We start from the raw sequence: 23,230 nt of genomic DNA, 5'->3' as shown, positions 1-23,230 counted from the left end.
CAGAGTGAATCAATAGAAAAGTAAATTTCACTAATATAAAATTATCTTTAAGTTAAGCAAAAAACCACATGGAGTTAATTAGAGGAGGTATACTGTGTAAGTTTTTTTCAAAGTGTACAACATAAGCATATGTAGTGAGATAACGATCATGAGGGATACAGGAAAATAGAGTGAGAATTTTTTCAAGTCTCTAAAAATCCATTTATGAATCATAGTATGACACTGAACAGTTTTACAAAACTGAGTAAGGTGGTTTCGCTTTTCTGTCCTCTGTGACTACATCAGGCTCCTACTGTACTATATGCTTGAAATTTGTTGAGAGTAGATCTTAAGTGTTCTCACCACATATACACAAAAAGGGTAACTATGTGAGGTGATAGATTCATTAAATAACATGATTGTGGAAATCATTTCACAATGTATACGTATATCAAGCCATCACATTGTACACTTCAAATATACAAAATTTTGTCAGTTATACCTCTTTAATAAAGCTGGGGGAAAAAAAAGGTCCAGTCAATGAATAGAAGTCAAACCGAAGTGTATTTCGCTAGATACATCAAACAATGGCTTCAACAGATTGCCTGGGAATTCCTGGCATCCGCTGCAGTTTCCAGGGCCAGCTCTATCCCTTTTTAGTGAGCTTTTCTTTAAATCGGTGCTCTAGTGGGAAAGGCCCGTTGGAGTCAGTTGTAACCTCAAGCACGAGCAGAAGGGCATAAAGGATGTTAAGAATGACACAAAGTTCACTGAACTTAAGGATGTGATTTGTATACCACCTTCAGTGTAGTCTATTCTTGTGTCACTCGATGTTTTTCTTCTATGATGAGAAGATCCACAGTGGTTCTCTCTGCTGCCCATTGGACACGGCTGCCACGCTAAGGGTTTTAGTGGTGAACAGTGCGAGAACTAATACACGCTTTTGTACTACGGTTCTCAACGCAACTCCAGGACCTGGATCTTTGCAACATTCAAAGCAGCTCAAGTAGAAAAGAAAAAGTTCAAACCAGTCACCAGATCCAAAATTAGCATTTTATTCAGAACGCTGGGGTCAGAGGTGTATCATTTATATTCTGGTACACAATACAGAGGCAAAGCTGTTGTCAGAAGTCTCTCCAGTTTAAAAGCTTTTTTTTTTCATTTTTTTAAAAAAACACACACTTTAGTAGTGCCACCAGTGTCAGGCCACCCCTTTCGTTTCTTATGTTTCCTTTTTTTTTTTTTTTTTGGTACAAATTATGTAAAACATTTGTGCTAAGAACTTTTCTCCCTCCCCAAACAAAAATGAAAATAAAAAATAAAAAAAATAAAAAAATTAAAAATTGAGTATTCTAACTACAGCTCAACAACTGAATCAAATGTCACTGTTTTGTAAATACTTTATCCATAACGAAAGATATAAACATGCAAAAAACCTGAATCCAGTCCAAATAATACATACACGTGTTCTGAAGTTTCTGCACTTCTCCATAGACTATGCCAATAAAACATTATGTACACATACCATTTTTACAGTGAAGTGGAAAAAATACAGTAAATAAAAAAGTGTACATGGATTAAGACCAAAATGTGTCTAACATTCTAGTTTATGAAAAAATTCAATTTTGCTACAAATTGGTGATATGAAAACTCCCTTTATTTGCAACCAGCTGCATAAGTTTTAAGATTTTAGTGGAAAAAAAAAACAAAAAAAAACTAAAGTCTAAATCTAGAAGTAATGTACATTTTCCAATCTCATGGTCTCATCCCCCAAGATAATAAAATTGCTCCATGAGTGGTTTTGTCTCTTTAATTCCGTATTTTTAATAAAAGCAAATGCATTGTAACAAAAGCGTGTCGAAGCATATCATGGTTTAACTTACTGCTCCCACCACAAAATATTTTGTCTTTTACTTATCGTTTCAGAAATCAGTACCATTAAAGCCTTAAACATAAAACTAATTCCAATCTGAAAAAGGTACAAAAAGGCACATAAAATCCCAGTGCTTCTGTACTGTAAAATTCAAGTGTAACTGAGCTCAGTGTCTTTCCAAACAGTATTGGATCACTGATATTCCCTCTGAGCCCAAACTGGTTTACAGCCTCTGCCACAGCCTCCAGCAAGCACTGTGCTAGTAGACTACAAAGTTCAAGCCTAGCTTCTGAATGCTTTTTGGGAATATCAGTTGAAATTGTTTGTACTTGTCCAAAAGCGAAGTTCACCCTGAAGTTCAGTCATCGCCTCCACCGTACATGTCGGCGAGTTTCTTGAAGCGGGGCCCCCAGTCGTTCAGGTAGTCATAATCCTGGTCGCCTCCACTACTGGAGGAGTTCAGGGAGCTCAAGGACCCGGCCGTGGAACCACTGCCTTCATAGTCAAACACTAAGAGGGAGTCATATGGCGGAGCTGTGGGATCGTTGTCAGCAGCTTTAAGGCCCTGCAGTTTGGAAGACAAGAAAAGGATGAAGAGAGGGTTACAATTAGCAAATCCACAAGCAGACGCTAGTGGTCCCGTGGCATCAAACACTTGTTTTTAAGTTTCCACCTGCAGACCACCGCATTTGCAACCCAGAGAAACTGGGGTTATCACCATGTTTGAAAGTTAGACAAAAACTAACTGTTGTCTTTTCCTCTGTGAAGAAAGAACCCTAAGGGGTCTAGCCCAGTGAGGCCGAAACATACCATGGGACAGGATTCATTGGAGAATGCGTTTGACAGGTGACAGAAATGAATGGCCAACTGCCTGAAGCTGTGAGGCAGAAGACCTTAAATGAAGTCTGGTAATGCATTCCTGTAACAGTACATCGGGCAAGACCAGTTTTGAATAATTACTGGAAGAGTAAGGTGCATGAAATAATACAGAAGGCTATGAAATCATGTGGTATGTGGACCCTCATCTATGTAGGGTCAGTCAGAGGATTCTGACAAACTGGCTTAAAAGGAATTATAGGCAAGGCAAAAAGAGAGACATAGAAATGAGTGCCATATGATCCTTGCCCTCTGTAAGCTTACAGTCTAGCATAATAGACATTATTGTAGTATGACATAAATGATAAACAAGTACCAAAACTATGAAGTCTAGACAAAAATTATCAGAATGCTGAAAACAAACTTCGACCGGCGATGAGAGCTACGTGTCCAAGGAGGAAGTGGCATTCTATTTGACATAAATTTGGAAAGATGTCAAAGGAAGAAAGAAGACGGGCCAGATGTGATTACAATACAAGGAAAGTTATTCACTAAATCATTTATGTTCTCAACAGAACATAAAATGTGAAATTAATTGATAAATTGTGATCAGGTATTATTTTTTAAGAACGGAGTGACTTCTAGCTCCCACAGGCTTTAGAAACGTCATGATCCAATATCAATACATAGTATAAACATTGAGGAAGAGGATCCTGCCAATGTAAAATAATATGTATATACATGGCTCTTAAAAAGAACTGGAAAAATGAGAATCAATGAAATGCTTATCAACACACTTAACTCCTGCAAAAGATGCTTTCTTTATACATAACTCATGTATCTGAAGCTATCGTAATTCATAATTATGCTCTACAAAACTTTAAAGATTTAATACTATGTCTTTTTGCCACATACTAAGTATTTTTTTCATACTAAAAATACTAAGTATTTTTTTCTCTAATTTTTTCCCACTTCCATTCTAGTAAGTCCAAGATATACCAATGTCTCCAAACAATCATTCTCTTTTCCCACAACTCTTAGATGTAGACATAGAAAATGGACTTGAGGACACAGGGTGGGAGGGGGAAGCTGGGACGAAGTGAGAGTAGCATCGACATATATACACTACCAAATGTAAAACAGGTAGTGGGAAGCAGCCGCATAGCACAGGGAGATCAGATCGGTGCTTTGCTATGACCTAGAGGGGTGGGATAGGGAGGGTGGGAGGGAGGCTCATGAGGGAGGGGATATGGGGACATATGTATGCATATGGCTGTTCCACTTTGGTGTACAACAGAAACTAACACAGCATTGTGAAGCAATTATACTCCAATTAAGATCTATTAAAAAAAAAAGGCCGGTGGGCTTATGGTGGCTTCACTCATCCAAGACGTGATGAACTGTCCATCTTTAGATCAGTCCTTCCAATCCACATGTGTTTTATGAGTACATATATGTTTTTTATCAGTAGAAAGGAGGAGGGAGAGGGAAAAGAGCATGAAAATTGAGGTCAGAGTCAGCACACGTAGTGGTTAAGAGCGCAGACTCTGGGGCGACGCTTCGGCTCCGCACGCACAGTACTAGCTGTGGGACCTGGGCTAAGTTCTACCAGCTTCATTTCCTCATCTGCAACTGTAATCACAGTAATACGATCATTACGGAGACCAAATAAAATAAAGGGACCCAAGGGCTCACCACAGTGTCTGGCACTTGTTAGAGCTCAAGGAATATTAGTGATTTTTTTTTTTTTTTTTTAACTTTTAAGGTTAGAGAAAAAAATTCTTGCTTTGGAATTTGAAAAAAAGAAAAATAGATGTGAAGACAAGAGCATTTTAGAAACAAAATGGCAGCTGCTTGACTTCAATCAAAAACCAGAAAGAAAAGTACACCCTACCGCTTCCCCATCCCAAAGCCTGTCTCACCAACAATCCTAACCTTATATTAAACACCACTGTTCCTCTTCTCAGGTAGACTATTTATAACCCAGACATGCCTGTGTAAAGTAAAATAAAACAAGTCTTCCTTGAACTACTTCAGTATATAAAACACAAATAATTTTGGATAGGAGTTTCTTGATCATATTTGCAGAATAAGCTACAGGGCAATTCTGTTAAGACGGAGAACTGCAAACTCCCAATTTCTCAAAATTCCTAATTCCTTTTTGTGGTAGATTGTGTTACTGTCCTCAGTGATTCACCATCCTCTCCCTGTGGGTGGATCACACGCCCGCAGCACCACAAGTGCCTCTCTGGAGCCAGCTGACTTCCCTAACCCACTGTCAGGCTTGGCTACCCGACTGGCGTTGGCCAATGAATGGAAGCAGCTGCGTGGAGGAGACTCGAAGAGCCTAACATGCTTCCACCAGGCCCCTCGCCTTTCCCCCTCTGCCAGGAGAACAGCCTGCCCCAGAGGAAAGTTTTCCTCCTGCCTGGATCCTGAAATACAGAAGATATGTGAATCATGGCATCAGCACCAAACTAGAAATACGGAAAGGTGAAGACGAACTTGAAAGGGTCAATGGCAGGGCATCATGTGTGCCTGGATTCCCTGGAGATGAAAACCATGGCCTGTGCTTCCTGTGACTTAAAATAAATGCTAGAAGCTCCCTGGTCTTCACCGGTGTGTTAAAGGGCCCAAGACTCTTCATCAAATGTCTACGCCACCTAATTAATTTCCTTAAAACAAATATAACACTGGTGATAATCCAGCTCCATACTCACCACCGAGGTTCTCAAAAATATTTCTTAAAAATTTTTTTAATCTCCTGCCCTGACTTTCTGGTCATTCTGATAGCAGTTGAATCTATGCTTTACTTTTTTTTTTAAAAAAGGGGTTAAGGCTATAAAACCGCTGAGAGGTCACTGTGCTAGCCAGAACATCAAACACTGCCTCAGATTTTCATGATTACAAAAGAGCAAAACCCAGTGAATGTTTCAAGAATTCTTAGGCAAGAGCCATCTTTCTAGGCTGAAGGTAAGAACTTAAAAGTCCCCTCCACTTGGAGAGCACTGATTTGTATCCGAGAATAAAATATGACGGTTCCGGCTGAGGCATTATATCAATTCCGGGTAGTATTTTGGTAATTCTAAAAAGATCGTAGTCAAGTCCTGAGAAACTGATGGTGACAGGCCGGCAACCAGGGTGAACGTACCGATAAATCTGGGAGTGGGAAGCGGGGCACACGAGCTCTGGTCCTCCCTTATGGGATTCCTTTATTTGTACGTGTGGACACCACGTCACATGATGTGTGACACGCTGTTGCCAAATTTACAAGCTAACTGCATGTGTTTCTCTCTCCCTACCTGGGTTTGACTAAATCTAGAAGAGGACGCGCTTGTTTCACCTTTCCTGGACAGGCAGAGCTTGAACTCTGGATGAATCTGAACTAGTTTCCATAGTGAACTGCCTCTGTCAAATCAAAGAGCTGTGGCCCTGGCTGAATTCTTGCTGACCTTATATTTATAGACTTCTGATCCCATGCTTTATGGATGGAGACATGCTTCTATAGGGACTATAAAAAACCCACATTCTTGGGTGAGGGAACACACGAAGGATGTAAGAGGAAAGAGGTCCTATTGATCCCTTACATTCAGTCCTCTATTGTCTCAAATCCACCGCCTTAGTTCAGGTCATCATTATATCCTGCCTGGACCACAGCAAAGGCCTGACTGGTCTCCCTGCCCCCAGGACTACTCCTGCTTTTTTTTTTGGGGGGGGGCAGTGTGCAGCTTGTGGGATCTTAGTTCCCAGACTATGGATGGAACCCAGGCCCTTGGTAGTGAAAGCGCAGAGCCTTAACCACTGGACTGCCAGGGAATTCCCTATTCCTGTTTCTTACTTAGAAACAACTATTGGTTCCTTTCTCAGACGTTATTTGATTATTTGATGTCACATCCTCCCCACGCCAAGTAAAACTTTCTGATTGCTATACCCTACAGCAGTGTTCCCAAAATAAGGGAGGAGTCCCCCTAGGTGTGTGCAAGATGATTTTTAATTGGTGCACAGGCACTTTAAAACAATTATTTTTATTTAAAAAAAAAGTTACAATTGATTAAAAGTTTAATTAAGTACATCATAGATGAAGTCTGCAGACATGGAAAAAACTAGGTGTTACTCAAATGCCTGATGCCTGATGTTAGAGTAAGCTATAGGATGATGTCAAAACCCTCTGAGGAGCATTCAGTGAACCTAATCTGTTCACCCACCTCTTCTGTTGCAACTCTTCTCAATTCCAGCAACCATAACTGAATTATTCACCAAAATCTCCCCAAACCTAAAAAAGTCATGTTCTTAGTGTACCTCCATGTTATTTATGCATTCATTTCCTGCTAGCTGAAATGTGATTCCTTTTGTTTAAAATGTCCCATCTCATATTTTTTCATTTAATTTCCATCCATCCATCCATCCATCCATCCACTGTTAAAAATGTCACTTCTGGGATTCCCTGGTGATGCAGTGGTTGAGGGTCCGCCTGCCGATGCAGGGGACACGGGTTCATGCCCCGGTCCGGGAAGATCCCACATGCCACGGAGCGGCTGGGCCCGTGAGCTATGGGCGCTGAGCCTGCGCGTCCAGAGCCTGTGCTCCGCAACGGGAGAGGCCACAGTAGTGAGAGGCCCACATACGGAAAAAAAAAAAAAAAAAGTCACTTCTGCTGCCTGGAAGTTTTCCCCTAACCATGACCGAGAGTAATTCCTGTGGTCTCTCTGGTCCTCTTTACTTTCATTGCCATGTTTTGGTTACACTAGATTGTGACATCCCTTTCTGCTGAGGTGGTGGTGTATTCATTTCATATCCGCTGTCCAAAACACTGCTTGACATCCAGTAAGTATTCTAGATGGTAGCTTTGTACTGTTGTCCGGGGCTTAATTTTTTCTCCTCAGCACCTCGTTCATGTTTGTATCTATACCTTTCAGAAGAAGCTAGGATTTAGGTTTAAAATATCTGCCGACATAAAAGTATACCATGATCACATGACAGTGGAATTTTGTGACTTATCAACGCCAACATTACTATGTCTCCTTCTGGGAAATTCATTTTACTGAAAGCATTTTTTTGTTTTTTTGAAAAGGAGAGGTTTCTATCTGTTTTATTTACAGTTACAGGGCAGTAGAAAGTTTTTACTCCTGAATAGTAACTTGTAATGATAATACAATACTAATGATAATTAAGAGATTTTACTATGCAACAGTCACTACACCAAGCACCTTACATCGACCTGATTATTCATTCCTCACTGCAATCTTAATAGAAGTGTCTATTATCATCCCCATTTTATGAATAAGAAAACTAGAAATCCAAGTGGTTACGTCCAAGGACCTTGACCTTGTACAAGGTAACAGAGCTGTTAAATGAGGCACCTGGATTTGAACTAAAACGCCTAACTCTTGTAGGAGAAGACAAATATATTTTTAAAAGAACATGTTAAATTTAATTAATAGGAGAAAAAAGGCAACAATTTTAAACTTCAGGAGTTTTAAACAAAGTATTCCAGGAGCACCTTCCATAAGTTTTTTAATAATATTAATCAAAAGTCAGTCCTTTAATAGAAATATGTCCTTGGTTTTTAGATTCCTGAGATAAAGAAATATACAGAATTAGTATCGTTACTGGAGGTATGCTAATATCTACTGTCGGGCTGAGATTAAATGACACTGTTTCAACTTTTCACCATCTGAAGGTCTTGTTTAAAAATCTCAAAATAGAATGAAATTCTGTGTTTAAAATTCAAAAATGTGTGATTTGTTTTACCCTACCTACCATCTGGAAACGCTATCATTTTTGAGATTTATTATTTAAATAAACAAACTAGAAAAATTTCTCATGCGTTTACCTATTCCTTACACCTGTAAACACACTCCAATTATAATCACCACTATATTTTTCTTCCTTTGGAACATTCGGTACTATGCTAAACCAAATAAAACCTGGGGATAAAGAAATCTGTTTTTATTTTAAGTGTATTTATAAAATGTGCTTGAGTTCTTTCTAGGTGACTTCAACCACTTTTAAAACTTTACCTGTATTTATTTTTATCTGTCCAATTATAGAAAGATACTGTACAGGTCTTAATGCGTGTCTTAGGTGGAAGAATCTACACAGTGGGTCTGACTGTAATCTCTGATTTAGGCCTTTGAACAGTTTGAGCTCTTTGGACTTTTCCACAGACCTGACCATCACATCCCTCGACCCTCTTTTTAGTTGTTTTCTGTGACACCTTAAACGCCTTAGACTTTCTTTTTCCTGTGTCCAAAAGTAGGGCATTTCTAGGTATAGATTTTGGGTTCCCCTTTCTACTCCATATTCCTCTGCCTTACAATCACATTCAATTTCAAGGATTCAGTAGCCATTTGGGGAATAATTTCCAAATGTGATCCTTTTGTCCATTCACGTACTCACCGAACCAGTGTGCCCCACAATGATTCCCCAGGGATACACCTCTTCCACTGGACCACAGGAGGGCCCTGAGGGGAGGCAGAAGGGATGCTTGGGATAGGAGTCATGGAGGGAGGCAAGTTCTAGGTACATTGGGATGTCGCAGGATGGTGCCCACCCAAACTCTGTGTCCCTGACCCTTCTTGGTCTGGTAAAGACTTGACTAATATCTAGAAAAAGGGCAAAGGACACTCCAGGCAGGAAAAACACTGTGGGAACTGGTGCTGGCATGGAATCACAAGCTGAGAAGAAATTACAGGTAGAGGACTCTGTTGCTGGCCTGTAGGATGCAGGTAGGGGAAGGGCCTGAGATGAAGCTGGACCACCTAATAAGAACCAGATCTAATGGGTGTCCTCTGCCTGGCAAAGTAAGAGTTCAGATACTGGAACGTTTGCCTGGTACAGAGATCACGCTAGCAGCAGCGCAGGGAACTCTCACAGAGAGAATCTCTGTCTAATGTCTCATCTACACATCACTGGCACAGGATGTACACACCATAGATATTCGGTAGTTATCTGGTAAATGAATAATCCTTAACCAAGCTCAAGATGATTTCCAAATGAGCCATTTCTAACAAATGTAGACAATTTTCAAAGTATGAATGGGTTGTATTCTGGAAGTTAATCTGCAAGTCAGTTGTTCAGAACAAACTTCTTCATATACGTATTCACACATGTTCGCTACGACCTCCAGCCACTTTATAGACCGTGTACCTGGGCGCTGTTTTAGGAAAAGGCGATTCCAAATAGAAATTCCTACTGTGTACGTTTTCCTACTGTGGCATTAGAAGGGTTGGGTAACTGAACCTTACTAACTAGATACTCTCCTCTCTCTACTGAAGAAAATCCAGTCATGTTAAAAAAAAAAAAAAATGAGTGAACGCACCAGACACAAACACAAGGTACACAAAACACGCAACTTGGAACAGCCAATATCCTCACTTCCTGAATGTAATCGGCACCAGTGAGAGTGAAAGCCTCCAGACATGGGCCCCAGTGAATCCCAGCCAAATGCACATGGGTGATGCTCATGGCTGCATGCCCTACACACCCGCCACAGTCCTTGAATTCCTTGAAACAACAGAATCTAAGAGTTACGCAACATAGTAGATGTTTAGGTTACACAAAGAAGAACGGGAAATAGCCCCCATTTCAGAGAGTATGGACGCACTCATAAGGAAGAAATAAATACTAACAGTGACACCCCATGGTGAGGGAGAGTCTTGTAACCTTCCCAGGGGTATCAAAGGGGCTTCACAGAGAAGGGGCGCTTGAGTTGAATCTGAAGGCTAAATGAGTGTCTCACGGAAGGTCAAGAAGGAAGGGCTTTGCAGAAGTTATAGTTAAACCTGTGATGCTTTTGAGGAACTACAAATAGTCCAGGGGGCTGCAGCACAGAAAGGGAATGTGGAGGGAAGAGAGGGCAGGAATCAGATTACAGACAGCCTTAGAAATGACCCTTAGTGCTTGAATTTTATCACGAGAAAAGCAGAGTGTCCTGGATGGGATGGAAGCCCACAGAACAGTGACACTTCAGGGACTGGCAGAAACATTCAGGTAAGTATTTGCTGAATTACACCAAAGCCAGAAATCTTGCTTGAAAAAAATCCAGTGCCTACACCTACAGTCAAAGGTTCACTATATCTTGAAACCTGACAACCATAGGAATAAATAATTTCTTGTAATGACGAAAGCTAAATTAGAAGTAAAATCATCAGAAGTGGGCTTCCCTGGTGGCGCAGCGGTTGAGAGTCCGCCTGCCGATGTAGGGGACTCGGGTTCGTGCCCCGGTCCGGGAAGATCCCACATGCCGCGGAGCGGCTGGGCCCGTGAGCCATGGCCGCTGAGCCTGCACATCAGTCCGGAGCCTGTGCTCCGCAGCGGGAGAGGCCACAGCAGTGAGAGGCCCGCGTACCGCAAAAAAAAAAAAAAAAAAAAATCATCAGAAGTAAAATCATCAGGCACTCTTATATATTCAAAAATATCTAGTTATATATATATTATATTTTATATAATATATATTAGTTTTATAATATATATATTATATTTTATATAATATATATGTTTTATATAATATATATTACATTTATATCATATATATTCCTGCTAATTCCCCTAACCAGGCCTATATGTATATAAGTAATCTGGAAAAGTCGGGGCATATTTTTGTACATAAAGGAGTTACCAGCATCCTGTTTTCGCCTTCTATCAGCTTTTAAATCGTGTGTACTACAAATTAACCTATTACCAATTTAACAGAAGTGAACAGATAAGTTCAAAAAGTAGCATGTATTTTAGGAATAGATAGTAATGAATATTGTGAAGACAGATAAGTTAATTTTGTTTCAAAACTTTTCCTACAAACTATAAGAGCATCTAAAAATCTAAGGTAGATTGATTATGTAGATGTAATATACAAATATTTCAAGGAAGCTCAGGAAATGAGTCTTATCTGCACGAGACTGAAGGCAATATATACAACAGATGCTTTCCACTTTGTAAGGCACTGAGACCAATTCTAATCCTGGAGATTCTGAGCGGGAGGATCTGGCCAGAGAACACGGGCCCTGCCATATATTCGCGATCAATATCAATATGTATCATTTTCTTATACTAACAATAAAAATTCGAAAGAAGAATTGCAGGGCTTCTCTGGTGGCGCAGTGGTTGAGAGTCCACCTGCCGATGCAGGGGACACGGGTTCATGCCCCGGTCCGGGAAGATCCCACATGCCGCGGAGCGGCTGGGCCCGTGAGCCATGGCCGCTAAGCCTGCGCGTCCGGAGCCTGTGCTCCGCAACGGGAGAGGCCACAACAGTGAGAGGCCCGCGTACCGCCCAAAAAAAAAAAAAAAAAAAAAAAAAAGAATTGCAGTAAAACTGTAGACATGATCAAAAGAAGCATTATAAATCATCTGACTTCAAAACTTAAGGATTAAGTGTAGGAGAACTCTAGGTCAGTAATGAAATAAGAGAATGCCATAATAATTTTGACAGTGGAAATCATATCTGTTATATTCAACAGAGAATTAGCTGCCTCTTGCAGAAGCTCTTAAAACTCCTCAACTAGACAAGTATTTAAATCACTTACATAATATTTAATTTAGCTGCTCTTCCTGTTAATCTCATATGATGGACCTCTCGTTGTTGGGTAGGCACTGAATTCTCACCATTTGTGGCATTCAAAGGGTACAGTGTGAGGAAAATGAAGGTGAACTCTTATTACATGTATCGGTGCTAATAAATGAAATTAGAATTCACTATAATATCGTTAGCCTATTTATTACTTGTAATCTAGGGAAAAAATTCTTTCGGAGAGAGTGTGACTAATACTGATAATATATACGGATGTCATTTACAAATGCAGAATATTAGTTGATCCGTCTCTTTTGGGCTGACCAAAGCCATCTCATCTGTTCTCTGTTACTGAAGCCACATTTCCTTTTGCATAAAGTTAGGAAAAAGAATTGTGTTTTAATGAACTACATAGCTGTATTCCCAGCAAGTTGTGGTCTCCATAGTACTAACTGTTAGCATAAAATGAACACCCTTATAAAAAAAAGTGAGTCTCTTTTTGCACCTCATTAATAAAGTCACCGATGTCCCCAGGGTGCGGGGCTGCAGATCGAACCGGGTACTGGGGCTCAGCATGGATGGGTCTCTCATCCAACCGTCGGATTCCGACCGGCTTGATGGCATCTGGCTCCACGGTATCAGGCTGCTGGAGCTGGCTCAAATCATAGTCCTGCAAGAGACAAAACCAACACCCCATGGGAGACGGGCATTAAGATGGAAAGTTACAACCTCTGTTTTTAAACTCATACCCAGAATGCACAGAAATGAATGAAATTTAACATAATGGAAAAGTTGCCACTAGGAGCTTTTCATGTTATGATTAAATATTTCTTTCACGCAGCTCTTTCTTCTGTGTTTTTCATTTCGACAGTCTGTGCGCCATCTGCTTTCCTATGTTCCTCATCAGTTTCCAATGGGAAACAGCAGTGAGATGAGGTCCCACTACAAAGTGACTAAAAAACCGACTAGAAAATATAGTTGTACCATAGAAGTAAAAGTACTAGCTTAATGTTGATGGGGCTCAGGACAGCTACCCCAAACTATGGCATCGTGGCGTATTAAATATCTGAGGCTCAAGCACTCTTTTTAAAAACGGCAGAAGCAGGAACGTCCCTCTGACTCTTCCCACCTCACCCTTCTTCCCTGAAACAGGTCGTAACGTTCCCATGTGAAAAGCCCCCTCCTGGACCAGGAGGAGGAAAGTCCTCTTCATCATCAGAGACTAGGATTTGGGACCTAGAACTCTGCACAAACAAACCTTTCTTTAATGATAAAAGAATCACGTGTTTATGATATAAAACCCAGAAAATAAAAAAGCTATAAAGAAAGCTATCTCATCTGTAATTCTGCAATGCAGTGGTCATATTTGGGTGTATTTTATTACTATAATGAAATGTTATTTTTTAAAAAAAATTTTTATTGGAGTATAGTTGATTTACAATGTTGTGTTAGTTTCCAAGTGGATCAGTTATACATATACATATATCCACTCTTTTCTAGATTCTTTTCCCATATAGGCCATTACAGAGTATTGAGTAGAGTTCCTTGTTCTATACAGTAGGTCCTTATTAGTTACCTATTTTATTATATACAGTAGTGTGTATATGTCAATCCCAATCTCCCAATTTATCCCTCCCTCCCTTACCCCTGATAGCCATAAGTTTGTTTTCTACATCTGTAACTCTATTTCTGTTTTGTAGATAAGTTCATTTGTACCCTTTTTATAGATTCCACGTATAAATGATATATATTTGTCTTTCTCTGTCTGACTTACTTCACTCAATATGGCGATCTCTAGGTCCATCCATGTTGCTGCAAATGGCATTATTTCTTTTTCTTCTTTTACGGCAAACCTTCTTAAAATAACCCTTAACTTCCTAGTTACTTCGCCATTTACTACTCTTAGCCCAAACCCTTTGTCTTGTCAATTCTTTACAAATTTACTGTTTCTTTGTCTAAAGGGTATAAGCTCTTCTTGCTCTGGTCACTTCTTCAGGTCTTCATTCTCTTGTGAAGGTCCCCATGTACAGGTAAAAGTTCGATCAAACGTGTGTGCTCTTCTCTTTGTTAATCTGTCTTTGTTGGTTTAATTTTCAGACTCAGCCAGGGACCTGAGGAGGGTCGAGAAAACTTTTTCCTCCCCTACAACGTTATATTGCTTTCATATTAAAAAAAACTGTTGCAAGTGTATTTTCCTTTACTTAGAGGAAGGCATTAGTTCATCAAGGTTTCAAAACCACTTCACTCCTCCCTCCCTTCAGTGGTCTAGAGCAGGGGTCCCCAACCCCCAGGGCACAGACCAGGCCCCACAGTAGGAGGTGGGCGGCAGGTGAGAGGGTGAAGCTTCATCTGTATTTACAGCCGCTCCCCATCGCTCTCATTACCACCTGAGCTCCGCCTCCTGTCAGCATTATGGTGAGTTGTATAATCATTTCGTTATATATTACAATGTAATAATAACAGAAATAAAGTGCACGATAAAGGTAATGCGCTTGAATCATCCCCAAGCCATCACCCCACCCCACTCCGGTCCGTGGAAAAATAAGTCTTCCGCAAAACCGGTCCCTGGTGCCAAAAAGGTTGGGGACCGCTGGTCTAGAGTCTGCAAACTATTGTTGGTGGGTCCAGTCTGATCTGTGGCCTGTTTTTCTTGAAGAATGGCTTTTACATTTTTAAAGGATTATTTAAAACAACGGTAACAATAAAGAAGACAAAGAATATTCTACGGAGACTATATGTGGCCCCCAAAGCCTTGCTATCTAGCCCTTTAAAGAAAAAGTTTTCCAACCTCTGGCCCAGAGGTAAGAAGCCAGGGAGTGTGGATTCTCTTCTGGTGCAGTCCTGTGGGAATGTCTTGGAAATACAGCCTGTTCACTTTGAGGGGCAGAGAAGAACTTGGGAAGAAGGATGCTCTGGGCATTGGTTGGACCTTCAGAACTACTTTCGGCTTTAGCATCAGCCAGCTGGACAGGAATGTCCAAAGACACTAACTGTAATGTGGAAATGCATCAAAATTTTAGGTTTGGGCAAATACTTTATAGTTTTCAAACCTCTAAATTCTGGTGATATAAAACGTCACATCCCCAGCTTAACTGAAATTCTCTAATTCACTGTTGATATTTACAGAAAGTACAGATTTGCTGGTACTCTTTTTAGTTCAGGCTTCATCTCTGTCTGAAACCAGCTCAAAACTGTTTACAGTTATCTCTACAGTGGTTTTGATTCATCGACGCTTGAATATTTACCATGTTCTGGCAATGCTCGAGATCCTTTACATATGTTTGCTCATTTAATGCTCTGAACAACACAGTGTGACGTTAAGTTTTATTATCCTCATTTAAGAATTGAGGAAACTGAGTCTCAGATCACCCAAGTCATCTGTCGATGGCTCCATATCTACTGAGACACAGAGACAGGCTCTGAGTTCAAATGGATTAGACTCTAAAGCCTAGCTCCTGGCGCAGGCATCTGGGAGGGCGAGTCAAGTCCCAGCTACAAGGTTGGATGGATGAGGGAGAAGGGGCAGGAATGTGAAGAATGATTACAACAACAAAGGAGTCACTGACATTCAACCCACTATGTACCAGGAGCTATACCAGCCTCCTGTAAGTGTCTTCTCACTGGTACTTCTCCTTTCTTCTTTCTGAGGAATGCTTTATTACCATAATTTTAGATGAAGAAACAGACTCGGAAAGGTTGAGTAACTTGTCCAAGGTCACACAGCTGGTATTCAATTGACATGAGAATCAAAACCAGGTGTGTCTGACTTCCAAATGTCAATCTAACACTGAGCTCTGTTCGTTGAGACGCCCTAGTTGTTCTGACAACCCTCCCCTAAACAACTCTTAACCAAGGGCTTCAACTAAGCTAACGAGTGAAGGCACTCAGGAAAAGCTCCTCCTCTGAGGGATGGACAAGGTGTTACGGGAGGGGAGGCAGGCACACAGAGTAGGACAAGCCAGAGTGGGATGTACGGTTGGTACATCGCCAAGTATAAAACGCTCAGAGAAGGAAAGAGCGCGTTAGGTTCGAACCTTGAATGACACGTGGGTTTGGGAGAAAGGACCATTCTGGTGGAATCAACAGCGTGAGCAAAGGCATGGGGATGCTGTCTCCTTTTGTGAGCGTAGAGTATTTCAAAGCACCCATACAAAACTTGAGTGAAGACACCTTGATCTTGCAGACATGGGCTCCATTTAAAATTTTATAGGACGTGTGAGTTATTTATAGACTATCTTAAAGCAGAGGCACATAATGGTATGACAGACGGGAAAGCCTTTGAAATGTTAAAATGTTATACAAAGTAAAAAGAGGGCTTCATTTAGAGAATTCTGAATGCTTACATATGAAGAAGCATCGTTTTCCAGGTGATGTTTAATTACATAACTACCAAGCTTAACAGAGGGGCTTAACCATGAGTAAGCATGTCTTCTGACAATGATGGAAGCTTTTTTTTTTTTGCGATATGCTGGCCTCTCACTGTTGTGGCCTCTCCCGTTGCGGAGCACAGGCTCCGGACGCGCAGGCTCAGCGGCCATGGCTCACGGGCCCAGCCGCTCCGCGGCATGTGGGATCTTCCCGGACCGGGGCACGAACCCGTGTCCCCTGCATCGGCAGGCGGACTCTCAACCACTGCGCCACCAGGGAAGCCCGGAAGCTTTTTGGAGAAAGGGAAAAACAGACTCTAAGTACAGGGATGATGACAGTTAATAAATATTTTTACACTGAGGGTGAAAAATGCTCTATTAGAGGTCTCAATTACATGAAATTAAGTAATTGAATCTTATGCTTGAGGACTGTCTTTAACCTGGTGACACATTCCTTGACCATCCTCAGTATATCACGACAGCTCCATATAAGAATACAGAGTGATTTCTTTGGCATAACTGGAGCCACGAGAGGCAGTGGGATGTTTCTTACGTGGAAAGGACTTGTCCACCTTGATTTCTTATACAGCTCCCACTATATCCAAAGGTTACAAGCAGAAATGCATTATGTTTGGCTGACAGTGTTGAAAACATTTTCTAATAAGTTGTCAACACTCAGACTTTGGGATATTTTACCTGAAAATAGGAAGATGTGGTGTAAAACCAGGCTTAACTTCTGACACAGAAAGCTGTTACAGCTGAGAGCATCTATCTCCTTTGGACAAGGACAGACTGTCCACCTGGCCTGCTTCGCTTATTAGTGTATACATGGATCAGCATATTCATTTACAGATTCTTACCTTTCTTTGGATAGCCCTTTCCTACTATCTTAAGAACCAGAGCAGGAAGTCTAAAGATGTCTGTGGTCAATATGTCAGGCCCATAGAAAGTGCTCACTAAAAATGTGTTGAATAAAAGTCTCAGGGATGATATTCACGCCAGATGTGCACAAGAGCAAGAAATGTGCTTTGGATCGCATGACACACCATGGCAGTGATTCACAATGGGGAGGAAGGGAAAAAGACCCCGGGTCCCATTGCTGAGACTCTTTGCCATGGTGAGTACCTCCCCCTCCATGATGCAAACGTGTCATGTTCCTCAGATACACTGATATCTAAAAAAGAGGCACAAAACCACTGATTTACAGGAAACTAGAATCTGGGTTAAAACACGTGGCTTAACTTTTCTCTGTGATGGTTTCCCTTGTCTATTGCAAATACGGGATATGAAAATCTGATGGTGGTATGAAGTGGGCAGAAGTGTCTTCAGATCACAGAGACGGTTTTTCTGTCCACATCCATCTGTGCTCTATGGCAGAGTCCTGCCCCGAGGATCCAATTTTAAGCCTTTTGGTAAGGGGTCACTCTATGTGAAATTATACACCCTAAATTATATATCTTTATAATCCCATGATGCTTTACTTAAACACACAAATTACAGCATGTAGGATAAGAATTCTAAAGAGAATTACAGAGACTGAAAACATTCTCAGGGTCACTGGGTTCATGGCCTTACTTCTGAAGATTAGAAAGAACCCCAGAAGAAATCTTTATTTGGTTCCTAAAACTCTCTAGAGAAACAGTGGATCTGAAAATTCTCTTACGATTGTCAACCTTACTTTGTCAACATTAACTTCCCAGAGAAATCCAGTTTTCAAACGAAGGCCATGGAAAATCTTATTTTAACTAACGTTTGGAATATGTGTTATTTGGCAATGATCATGGGAAGCAGGCATAGAATTAGGGTTTTTAGATATTAACATTGCAAGTAACTGAAAACACTTCTTTTTGGGTCTATGATTTAAAATGTCTTAAAGGTGACACAATTCTGGGAGAGTTAGTCAGCAGCTTTAACTCTGGTTCTGTCTTATTAAATTCCACTGACTTGCAATGATCTACAATTGGTTCAGAAAATGATACCACGAATTGACCTGAAGGCATTTGGTTACGTTTAAATAAAATAAAATGCTGCTTCAGTATAAAGTGAAATTCTAGATTCCCAGGCAAAAATTTCAGAAAGCTCTGTGGCTGGTAGAATCTACAGAATCGTGCAATTATGCCTTTTTTAAAAAAAATTAATTTATTTATTTGCGGTACGCGGGCCTCTCACTGTTGTGGCCTCTCCCGTTGCGGAGCACAGGCTCCGGACGCGGAGGCTCAGCGGCCATGGCTCACGGGCCCAGCCGCTCCGCAGCATGTGGGATCTTCCCAGACCGGGGCACGAACCCATGTCCCCTGCATCGGCAGGCAGACTCTCAACCACTGCGCCACCAGGGAAGCCCCAATTACGTCTGTTTTATAGAGCGATGAAAATATTCATTTACCATTTCATGAGTATCCAAAGAGAGCTTACTGGGTGCCTGATGCCATTTTTAGCTCTGAGAGTGTGAAAGAAGGAAACCAGCCTTTACCTGGTGCCCATCATCTGTCAGGAGTTACCTTAGGTGCCTCCTTATGTGATATCTCAGACGCTCCAAGCAAAATCCTGCCAAGAGAGTGCTGTTCTATCCCATTGATTCCCATAACTCAGAGAGGTTAATGATTTGCCCAAGATCATTAAACAGTGTGGAAGGAGCAAACAGAGACCACCAGAGCAAGCAAAATAACAACTAAAGAAAGCTGTATCTTCATATATAGAGAACAGACCTGTGGTTGTCAAGGGTGGGGCGGGGTGAGGGAGGGAAGGACTGGAAGTTTGGGATTAGCAGATGCAAACTATTACATATGAGACGGAAAAACAACAAGGTCCTACTGTATAGCACAGGGAACTACATTCAATATCCTGTGATAAACCATAATGGAAAAGAATATGGAAAACAATATATATTTGTATACCTGAGTCACTTTGCCATACAGGAGAAATTAAACACAACATTGTAAATCAACTATACTTCAAAAAAAAGGCTGTACGTTGTTGCCTGGGCCAGTGAAGAAAGGGACAGAAGAGTTTGCTGAAGGGGGGAAAATGAGGGGCTTTAAGAGCCAGAAGGGAAGTTCAAGGTGGTTATGCTAACTAGGCAGTGGAATCCAGGACTCTGGTCTGCGCACAGCTGGTTAAAGGCCTCACTGACTTTCAGTCAGAAAGGAGTCTTCACCTGGGTCCAACAACAGTCTGTCACGTGAGGGAGGGGGAGGGCTCTCAAAGTTCCTGGTCCTTTCTCAGCCTCCACCGGTGAGAACCAGGGATGGAACACAAGAGCCAGTTTGGCTGGTTGGTACAAGTGGAAAATGTTCCTTTTACAGTAGCAAAGGCAAGTAACTTTCAAATCCCCATACAGATAAGGTAAATATTTTTAATGTTTCAAGACTGAGTGAGAGAAACAAAAATACTAACATGAAAGTAAATGGACAAAATTCTCAAGGGAAAAAAAAAAGGTACCCGATACCTTTTACTTTTTCTTGCCTGTGGCAAAGGTAAGAAACCCTTCAGTCAGCCACAAAAAGGAATGGAAGATGGAAAAGGAGAACATTATTACCTCACCCTATATAGCTCCTGGCGTTAAAATAATTGAATAAAATAACGATAAGGTGTCAACACATTACTATACAGCCGCTGACAGCTAAGTTGAATACACTTGCAAGCTTTATGTAAATTACATTACAACCTGATTTTCTTCCCCAGTGAGGTGTAGTTATGTTGGTAGCTATTTACACAGGGGAATTGATGTGGAAAACGAGGTTGATTCTAGGGATTACGAAAGCCCCCAAAACAAAAGATTTGCTAACAGCTTTTCTGGTTTAAATCATAAGCCTAATAGAAATAAAGTAACTTGGAGACTTAATATATAGATGAAGGTCCCCCATTCTCTGTTTTCATCTCACTGGAGAGCCACTTTACCACTCCCCACAGTGGGAGGGAGGTGAGTCTCCATTAAACACATTCATTGCTTCTGCTTCCGTGGTTTACTGTTCATGCTGCCCTGTCACAGCTTCTTTTAAAATTCTGTTTTCGAGAATGAGCACATTCTTTGGTGCAAAATTGTGGTTCTGCTTCAGAAACTGGCACTGTTGAAATTTTATCATAACTTATTTCCCATTGTAAAGTTATGGCACGTTCTTTTGGAAACAAATGCAGCAAATACAATGCAATTCAATTTGATTCAACAAAGACTTTCTGAAGAGTCTCTTGGGCCAGAGACTTGGTTACTGACTTCATAGAGCTTTTAGTCTAGTGTCTTTTAAAAGGACACATTTAAAGCTAATATAAATTTAACATAATAGATAAAACTATTACAAAAATACGGAAAATGAAGGTGTAAGGAGCTGTGAAAGAGGTGCTGCTGAAAGAAATAAGGATATGGATACACAAAGCATTTCTAGCAGAGTAACAGGGGCTTCAGAAAGATGATATGCTCCTCTCAAAATGTGAGTTTTACCCTAATGTTTGTGATTTCCCAGTCTTTCCATGTAATTCAGTTACAGCCTTATAAACATGGACATGTTTTCTTAACCCTTTCAAGCACTGTCTTGGGAGACAAAAAGTATAGCTTTCTGAATGCATCTTCAGTAACACATTCTCACCCCAAGCCCCAACTTCTCCTTACGTAAAACAAAAATGTCACCACTCTGAAAAGGTCAAGGTCATTCTGTCTTAGCGTGACCTATTATTCTATCTTGGAGGAAATCTAAAGATAGGTAATAAAGTAATGGCAGTATTTGGCTGGGAATATGGTGACGGCATCAAAATACTTCACTCGTTTATGTCACGTTGTTTTGGAATTTCCTAAAGAGATACAGTCTTTGTTTTAAGATAAATTTACAAATGAAATCAATACAGAAAAGGGAGTATAGTATTGTGATTTTAAAAAAATGGATTCTGAAATCAGAGCATCTGAATTCAAATCCCGGCTCTACCCTATCTATCTGGGTGACCTTGGGCAGATTACATACATTTCCTGTGCTAACCTTCAGAGTATTCAACCTTTGGACAAAAGAGTGAATGAAGACTTCATTAATGGAAAGACGTCTATAGCAGGGATCAACTTTTCCTGTAAGACCTGATAGTAAATATTTCAGGCTTTTTGGGCCATCGAGTCTCTGTCAAAATACCTCAACTCTGCTGCTGCTGTGTGATAGTAGCTATAGGCAGTACGTAAGCTGTGGACATGGCGCAAGGCCACACAAAATGGAATTTTTATAAAGTTCCAATACAACTTTATAGAAATAGGCAACTGGTAGATTTGGCCAACTGGTAGAAGTCTGGCATATACCACTTAGTATCCTAGCTTTTTTTTACGTCCTGGTAACACATACTTGGCATACAAATCTTTATCTCTGTATTGCTGGGTAACTTTCCATTCCTCTAAAACTAAATGTAATAAACTTAAAATCGGTCAGGAAGAATAAACATTAAGATGAATTACATAAAATACTGTGTTAATTTACGTGAAGTGATCAGGACAGTAAATAAAAAAGTCACGTGCAAATCAAGTGCACATTAAAAATATTGAATGCCCAGTAGGGAATGGGTACCAACCAGTTCAGACCATATGTTGTCTGTAGCCTACCAGTGAGTCACCTGGCCATGAGGGTTTTTGTAAACAGCATGAGAAAAGGGATGGCAGTGTGCTAACCCAAATTCCTGGTGAAACTTTCCTTTTGTGAAATCAGTGTCACTCTTTCAATAGCTAATATATACTGGAGTTTGCAGGTGGGTATAAATGCATGAACAACTTGGAAACATATTTACAAGAGTGTGCTTTGGCCAGCAATGAAAATGTTGAAAGTGGTCTCCACAGCTATGTCCAGAGTCAGCCATCTGTTAGCTTGTTTATAAAGCAGAATGATTTTGTAAAGCAGTTATTTCGAAGAATCAAATATACCAGTTTCATTCTCTGCTTGAGTCAGAGGGTCAGGCTTGGTTGCCCACACTGGGGCTGGTTCCTGAGATTGGTGGGTAATCTTTAGAGACCGTCTTGGCTCAAGCAGAGACCCCTGGTCTCAGGGAAGTGGCTGGTTTGGTCTCCAGGTGCTTTCTTGTACCTGTGTCTCATCCTTCTGTCTAGGTATCCAGCGTGGATTTTAGATTTTAGTACCTGTTGCCCAGATTGTATCTCAAGTCTTTTCATAACTTGGCTGCTCAAATTGCTTTTCCAAGATTCTACACTTGTCAGTGTCAAAATGTGCTCAATTTTGCAAGCCATGCTTAACGAATTAATTGGGTCTTACCCTTTGCCTGTTCTAAAGCCAGGTTACCAGTGGTCATCTAATAAACTGAGGCTAAGCGCCCAGCCTCACTGTTTCTACAGAGTAACACCTGCCTGCCATAGACCAGCAAGAGTAAATAAAACGCCTTTCATGTGACCTCCATCCCGGTGCATAAGAGCTGGGCCTCTCAAGTCACACGGACCTGGGTTTGAAAACTGGACTAATGGCAATATCTACTACACAGGGTTGCTGGGATTATAAAAGATTATAAAAGACACGTGAACTGAGAGCAGGGCCCAGGGCCTGACACAGGACAAGTATGTAATGAAACACTGGCATTTATGAATCTGATCATCATTTCCTGAAGCCATCATAGATTTCAAAAAATGAAAGTGAAGTTATCAGGCTGTAATGGTTCAATTAACCCTGTAGAAAGGCTTGCAAACTAAGAGATTCTGGAAGAGGGCCCAATGCACAAACA

General features: G+C 40.8%; 1 protein-coding gene across 3 annotated transcripts in view; it reads right to left on the bottom strand.

The window, feature by feature from the left end:
* Window positions 1-1,013: 1,013 nt before the first annotated feature.
* CDH2 (cadherin 2) overlaps window positions 1,014-23,230 on the bottom strand; it is a 214,774-nt gene continuing 192,557 nt past the window's right edge. The window contains exons 15-16 of one of the 3 annotated variants that reach the window (XM_032602880.1): window positions 12,682-12,846; window positions 1,014-2,417 (exon numbers count right to left, since the gene is read on the bottom strand). In XM_032602880.1, coding sequence (XP_032458771.1) covers window positions 2,211-2,417; window positions 12,682-12,846 — 372 coding nt within the window. In that variant the 3' untranslated portion in view covers window positions 1,014-2,210. The remainder of the gene's footprint in view (window positions 2,418-12,681; window positions 12,847-23,230) is intronic. The other 2 variants (XM_032602882.1, XM_032602881.1) reach the window with 2 other exon arrangements.

This window comes from Phocoena sinus, chromosome 14, assembly GCF_008692025.1.
Source record: "Phocoena sinus isolate mPhoSin1 chromosome 14, mPhoSin1.pri, whole genome shotgun sequence".
NCBI lineage: Eukaryota > Metazoa > Chordata > Mammalia > Artiodactyla > Phocoenidae > Phocoena > Phocoena sinus.
Note: the sequence above shows the minus strand (reverse complement) of the source record. Positions and strands in the feature narration are given on the sequence as shown.